Consider the following 7,474-nt stretch of genomic DNA (forward strand, 5'->3'; position numbering starts at 1 on the left):
AACATGCTCAACTACATGTTTCGAGGGAGTTCTGAGGGAATTCTTATCGGTTTCTGAAAACTCCTATCCTAATTCGTAAATAATTAGTGAGGAAACTGCTGAGCTCAGCTGAGGAGAGCGAACATATATTCCTCCAACACTGCCTCGAACTTTAGTCACATCACAGCCCTGTATATCCCAATCGAACTTTCATCGCTACCTTTGAAACGCTTGATGATTTTGCATGTATTAGCAGCTTGTCTAAACCAGAGCGCAGACCGGCCGCGCCTGAAACCACCGACGAAGGCTCGTGTCACCACCACAGCGTCACCAACCTTCCGTAGGAGCAAAGTCCTCCCGAGTTGCATAATACTGACGGCTAAGCTGAAGGTTTTGAAGACACTCCTCATCGAAGGGCTCTGGCAGCATCTGGGCCAGGACCTTTAAAACGGTAGAACTGATATCAAGGGGGATAACCACTACTCCTGTAACAGAGCAGTTACACTAACCTGGAATAATGGGAGAACTAATACGTCAATGAACCCAACTTGGCACTTCGACAACTTTACGCTTTCTCTAACAGAAGTCAATACACTGCTGAGCTTTTCGCATTGACTACCGATCATGCATAGGTGACAACGGCATGCTCCTAGATCTCTCCAAGTCCCCCTGTCTGTACAGTTCTTCCATCACACGAGGTGCCCATAGGAGATAACACCTGTGGACCACAGTCTGTGGTTACCCTACATATCGCTGAGATCAGGGAATCATCCACAAGCCTATAATGTCCCCGTGAGGAACTAATTTTGCATTTTCCACGTATGGCTAGGAACACATTCTTCGATTCCTTTCCCATTAAGAACATCATTTCTCCCGTCGTTATCGAGCCCTGGGTAATGTTATCTCTCAAAAATAGAGGAGTCTGTCGCCAAGACTAACTCACTCAATGTCTCGCGTCGGGTACGAGATGTCTGCCGCGTGCAACATTATATTCAACACAAGTTGCCGATCCGACTGCTCGCATTTGTTGTCTGAACATATTAACATCAGCGTTGCCCATATGCAGGTTCACCAACTTGGGAATTCCGATGCCGAGTTCTTTAACTTCGACCGTAGCTCCGACAGTGTAGTAAAGTGGTTCTGATTGTCCGTCATTAAAACCATCTCGATAATCATTTTCCGGGAGAGCACCCAATCATCCTACGCCACATCAACCAATTCCCACCAACATTATACCCGGCTAAATTCACAACTACTATTGAGAACTTCGCCTATTATGACTAGGGTTGGAATATATGTTCGCTTTCCTCAGCTGAACTTAGGAGTTTATATACCAATTCGGGTACAAATGTACTGAAACCAACGCGAATTTTTCGGAATTCCGTCAAAAAACTCATATCGTCAGCCACACACGTAGTTGACCACGTGCATAATTTCCCAACTTTTGGAGCCACCTCCGAATAGTTCGCCATAGGGTTTACATCCATATCGCTCAGCGAGGCAAACGCCGCGGCAACATGGTGATTTTCCAATATCTGTAGCAAACTACACGAACCGTAAATTGCGATTCAGCTCACAGCGCTGTCACTATATCGGATCGCCATAGGATGCCGAATATTAACAAGGAAAGAGCTGTCAACACCCGGGTACTCGTAGTCGTGAATCTGAGCCTAACATTTTTTTCAGCGAGAGAACTATGACTACCGCAGCCGCAATAAGGCCGGCTTGCAGCTCTTGAGCAGAGAAAAAATCAGGACATGTTGTTGCCCTCCCAAGCTGGAGAGACCTGGAATGCTTACTCCGAGAAATTGAGCAAAGTTGCTCACATCAAGAGTGTGAGCATAGCTTGCATAACGTCTACAGTATGCATCACGTTATGGTACGGATTTCTCACAAAGCAACCTTTTTCGATCACACCAAGGAACTCTGCCGTTGCTGCCAGGTCGAGTTTCACTGACACAAGCCCTGGACAGAACTGGCTCTTACAAGGAGGTGGACTCACGACCAGGATCAGATGGGACGACGGGTTGACCCTTCAGAGAGTCCTCGGACTGCCCTGCCTGATGTGGCTCGATCTGGCCGTATTCAGACCCGAAGGCGGATACCACAGATAAGAAGTACATCCCCGAACATGCTAGCACTGGAAGCCTCGGCAGGTCACTGAGCGAGCGACAAACATTGACGCGATAAATGTTCGCTCTCCTCAACCGGGCTCGAGAGTTTCCTCGCCTTATAGGAGTTTATATACAAATTAGGAAGCCATCAAGATTCTCCCAAGATTTCCTCAAATTTTCAATATCATCACCGACATACCTACTTGACCCTGTGCATATTTTCCCACACTGGCCACATCTAGCTATCACTACGCCCTAACCCCCTCCTAATCTCCTATACTAAGAGTACAACAGTTAAAACGTGTCACCACGTGTCACCGCAGTAGTTTCTTACTGATCATCATAGACACCGAATGCAGCTTGAGAATTGTAGCTTCTGTACAGAGTGCCATTGAAAACGTCCTCCCCAAGTGAGGTCAACCTCACTGTTGAAGCAAACTGACCACCGGCTCCACGAGTAGCCGCACGCCGCACTCTGTTGAACTACTATATACCAAAAAACAACGAGCAGTAACCAAACCTTGGTTGCATAAAGGCAAAGACTCCTTTTCTTTGGTTCTGCACTGGACTGGACAAGGCGAGCACCTCCGCAGGGTTCTTCAACATCGGGTCAATCTCCGGTGCGTAGGCCGCATCGGAAGCTCCCGGATCAGGAAGGCTCTCTGGGTGCCCGAGGAGGAACTGATATTATCCACAAGTTACTTATACTAACTACGGCTAACCTACAGAAGCATAGTACGCATGCAAAATGTCAATAAATGCAAAATGAACAACAGCAATTCACCGGTGCGATAAAGCCCGCCTCCTCACCCGTAAAGTGAAGACATTGAAACCCCACGATGTCGCCGAGCGCGATAAATAGGCAACAACCCGTGAAGTGGCAGGGTCCATATCAAACCTCTGTATGCCAGTCATATCAGTGAGTTCGTTATCCATCGCCACACCATCAAGAATGTTCTTCAACAGTTCCCTTGTCCTCGTACTGGGAGGCACCTGAGTCAGATCAGCATCATCCAATGCTCAATGGTGGTCCAATGGAGTTTCACCCGTTTTACGTGAAGTGGCGTCGTAAAACTCGGTGAAAAGCGCGATATTCGCGGCCTGTGGTAGTCGTGAAATCTATTTTTCACTACTGTTTTTCATATCACTAGGGTGGTGAAACTCCAAAATACTATAGTTCGTGAATCTATCTCAACAAGGGCGTTCCAAGTGTGTTCTTTCTACCATGGTCAACACTCTCTCACCTTAGCCGTATCGTCTTCAACTGCAGCATTGTCCGTTGCTTTCTTTAGCACGATTTCTCCACTCGTTATCCCGCCAGGTTTGGTACTTGTCTTGGCACTAGCACTGAGGGAACGCATTCAGGATGATACCGAACTCCTTATGCCTTCTGGTGACACTGTGACACAGTACCAGAATATATGTTCGCTTTCCTCAGCGGATCTCAGGAGTTTCCTCACTAATTATATGAGCTTGCCCGCGAATTCGGCCAGAAACGTACAAAAACCAATAGAAATTTTCCAGAATTTTTTCCACTATTTTTCAACGTACGATTTTTCCTATTTTCTCATACCTCCCCAGAGTCAACCACTCGTTAATTTCCTGTCGAATCGGACCAAGCTCATCCTCCTCATCCTCGTCTGCTGACGATCCGCCCTTCCCTGCGCTGACTGATATGGTGTACAGGTTGTTGGTTTGGATGATCTCAGTGGCCCAATTGAGCCTCTCTCGCATAGGCCCTGACAGACCCTTGACCTCATACACATCACGGAGAATGTCCACGACTTTGTCCACCCTAGAACTGAACTGTAGGGCAGTATCAGCACCTACGAAAACACCAGAGATAGAGCCACACCGAAGGCCGCTGTTAGAGGAATATATGTTCGCTTTCCTCGGCTGAGCTCAGTGATTTTCCCCACTAATTATAGAAGTTTACATACAAATTCGACTAGAAATGTACAGAAACTAACACCAGTTTCGCAGAATTTTCATATTATCATCAACACATGTAGTTGACCGAAGCCCTACCATTCTGGCCTTTACGTTTTTTCCTGCTCCTCCCTGCTTTACGCAAGGCTAATACTAGCCGGAGTAGACGGAATAGTCGCAGAATAGTGAACGACTTGGCATTGCCTGGAACTGCGACCTGGAATATAGGTTCGCTTGCCTCAGCTGTGCTGTAATGATACTATTTTACATACGAATCTGGGTACCGGTGTACAGAGACCAACAAGAAATCCCCTAAAAAATTCCCCGAAATTTTTGATTTTTCTTACCAACACATGTGCATATTTTGAAAATGTTTTATATTGCGCTGAAAATGGCACTGAAATATGCACGCGTTTTTGCGCTGCAGAGGTTGACAATTCTAAAGCGTTGCTCACCTTGGCGACGCATGAGGCTACCACAATGATGAAGTCGAACAGATTCCAGCGATCATTTAAATACCCCAATCCTTCCGCCCTAAGACAACAAGCCGTTTGCTCCCACCATACTCTGAGACTAGGCTCTACATCAGTCGAAGTATTATTTCCACCACAAAGAAGGCGAGGAAAATTGTGTCAACTGTCTCCATCACGTCGCTCACACTCTCACTGACGTACTCTTCGATGCCTAGCACCCATGATGCACCAGATTAGAAAAAAAAGTTTTCTCTTCACCTAAGGCTGCCAGAATAAAAAGAGCATAGACTCCAACCAGGCCATATACAAAGAACTCGAAGCCCTTGGAATCCACAACTCGTATGGCAATTCCACGGAGGAGTTGCCATGGACCTGAACCCCGCCATTCAAAGAGTAAACTTCAGTAAGAGGGAATCACTAGGTTCATGGACCGCTTTTTGTTCACTATCATCATGAGTACTGCCCGAAGAGCTAGCAGGTCTGCCTCGCATGTCGTTGAGCTTCCGTATGAAGAACCTGCAACGAGCCTAACTCCAACGATGATATTCTCACACACCATAGTAGGGCTTGGAGGGCAAAATTGCGAAGCTGATCGAAGAGGAAAACCACCAGCCAAAAAACCAGAAACGACAAAGGGCGCCCGTACCTGAAAATAGTGACAGAGTCATGTGCCGTGGAGTTCCACCAAAACATTTCACGACTCACTTCGCGGAAAACAATTGTGTTATCGATCACGGGAAAAACACAAGTTAAATTTACATCGAGTATTACGCCGCTTCACGTTAAACGGGTGAAACTCCTTAGTGTTGGTGTAACTATTACTCGATCGTATTATATATAGCCCTAGACACTGCTAGGACCACAGCTATCACCACGCTCAAGAGAATCCACTGTAGGACACATTTACGAGAGGCCGCGATCACTGCAGCATCAACTCGGTCATACTCTGACAGTATCGATTCGGAACCGTTACTGGTCAAGGCGATCAGTCTAAAGGGAATTGATCATGACACGCCCAAGTAAGGAGCCTTACATGAGCAGAATATCAAGTGCAAAATGAAGTAACGCACTATATAGAGTAGCTAGTAATACTAGCACCCACGATATGCAAATAGCGCTCGCCTCAAAATGGTTGCCGACGTAGCATATCTGTGGTTCAATCAGCTTTACAGCAATAACAGTTAAACTCCTCACTTCATCGAGATAGGATTCTATCTCACATTCTTCGTGAGGATCAACACATAGCAAATCGAGTTGGTCGATGCCTGTGTCGAGATCAGAGCAGTAGGGCCTAGTGTCACCACTGGCCGTATACAACGCCATGGTAATCTGCCATGCAGCAGCAATAAGAGCATCACAGTTAGAATTTTAACCTAGCTATATGAATTTGATGTATACTCCTACTCAGTGGATGTTGAAAATTTCAACTTCAAATAAAGTATATGTCGGTGAGGAGGAGTTTTCTTTCGAACACCTTAGTCGATTCTCCAGCCTCTAGTCCACTAGCCTGAGCCGAATCATACCCCTCCCCCTTACATACAGGAAAACATATCGCAGTCCTGAATAAATCACAAGTAGAGCCAAGCCGACTTCAACGCATTAGCTCTCACCTAGGCAAGCGTCCATCCCACAGTTGAGCGGACTTGATATCAGATAGTGCGTCAAAGGCCGGGGCGCTGGCAGCGCACAGATGATCAAAGATGCCGGGGGCTGCTGTGGTCGCACTTAGAGGTTTCTTATACAAATACAATGCTGAGTATTGGTTGCCACCAAATGTGATGACCTGAGCGCATCGCAATGTTGGAGTAATAACACATAAAACCACCTTTGTTATGGTGGTTATAGAAACATATATATGTCCGCTTTCCTCAGCTGAGCTTGGGAGTTTCCTCACTCACTATAGAAGTTTACATGCGGATCCGTATGAAAATGTACATAAGAATTTCCCCAGAATTCTCCAACATACGTGGTTGACCATGTGCATATTTCTCCACACTGTGGCGTCGTTTTGACCAACTTCGATGAACAAATACTGCGTACCATGTCGTCATCAGTCTCGCAGGACGATACTGGAAAGGAGTCCATAGCACAAGCTGTCTTGCAAGCAGTCCTCTCTTGACACTCTATGGCATACCCACGACTTTTCGAGGATATCAGAAAACCCGATACCACACCATAGCTGATTCCATACACCACATTAACGAGCGCATTCACATAAAGGGTGCTCACATCAAGAAGTATAGTAGCAGTCGTGATAGTCGGGTCAAGCCTGGTGAGCGGAATTGCGATGGTAAACTGAGGAGCGAAAAGAATATTGATTATGACAAGTGTTAGCGTGATATTCATATCGCCGATGCATTCGTGATATTGGGAAAAAAATTAAGACTTTTCCCATTACATTTTTCCGGCGATAAACTCAGGGACTAAAGGTGACGCGATAGCAATCAAGATCTGAGCTTTCACATAGCTCTGCCAGGGTGTTGTGGTCACAAACGCTAATCTCTTCGACACACATGTGTCTTACTCAGTGTCATTTTGCCAGCATGTTAGAACGACGTTATTGGACCACAAATGTGATATTAGTCTTCTCGATTCAGGGCGGTCCCCATGGCAGAAGTCATACGCCCACATCGGGGAGAATGAACAGAATGAACAATCTTACTAAGCTGTCAACTATAAACGCAGTGAGTAACACATACGACATAGAGAACTCAGTGATGGTGACTCAAAACTAGATCCATATAGATAGAATTTTTCATGTTAGGTACCACAGTATATCACAGCGCGCAGCGTGCCTGACGAATGAGTATTAAATCTCGTTCACAGGTATTGTGTCTTCAAATCGTCCACTTTCGAGAGGACGGATACTCACAAGCAGACCTTCGACGGCTTAACGCTAGAGAGAGCAGTCAAAGTCGATTCCTGTCCTCCTCCACAATGGTCTCACCGACACCAGCTGAGACAACGAAATGCAATCCC

General features: G+C 46.2%; 3 protein-coding genes across 3 annotated transcripts; all 3 read right to left on the reverse strand.

The window, feature by feature from the left end:
* Positions 1-471: 471 nt before the first annotated feature.
* Pmar_PMAR019558 (cyclic nucleotide phosphodiesterase, putative) lies at positions 472-1,010 on the reverse strand (the record flags this gene model as incomplete). Its single annotated transcript, XM_002772279.1, has 3 exons — positions 472-555; positions 599-697; positions 923-1,010. Coding segments are annotated over 3 exons (271 nt in total), but the record flags the coding sequence as incomplete, so codon positions are not given.
* Positions 1,011-1,051: 41 nt separating this feature from the next.
* Positions 1,052-1,849, reverse strand: Pmar_PMAR019559 (calcium/calmodulin-dependent 3',5'-cyclic nucleotide phosphodiesterase, putative; the record flags this gene model as incomplete). The annotated part of the gene is made up of 5 exons (XM_002772280.1): positions 1,052-1,179; positions 1,434-1,514; positions 1,557-1,643; positions 1,684-1,747; positions 1,806-1,849. Coding segments are annotated over 5 exons (404 nt in total), but the record flags the coding sequence as incomplete, so codon positions are not given.
* A 112-nt stretch (positions 1,850-1,961) lies between these two features.
* Positions 1,962-4,490, reverse strand: Pmar_PMAR019560 (hypothetical protein; the record flags this gene model as incomplete). Its single annotated transcript, XM_002772281.1, has 8 exons — positions 1,962-2,139; positions 2,428-2,568; positions 2,614-2,774; positions 2,904-3,086; positions 3,338-3,440; positions 3,667-3,919; positions 4,122-4,232; positions 4,478-4,490. 8 exons carry the CDS (start codon positions 4,488-4,490, stop codon positions 1,962-1,964), a joined length of 1,143 nt encoding a protein of 380 aa, XP_002772327.1.
* Between the last annotated feature and the right edge of the window lie 2,984 nt (positions 4,491-7,474).

This window comes from Perkinsus marinus, assembly GCF_000006405.1.
Source record: "Perkinsus marinus ATCC 50983 genomic scaffold scf_1104296961438, whole genome shotgun sequence".
NCBI lineage: Eukaryota > Perkinsozoa > Perkinsida > Perkinsidae > Perkinsus > Perkinsus marinus.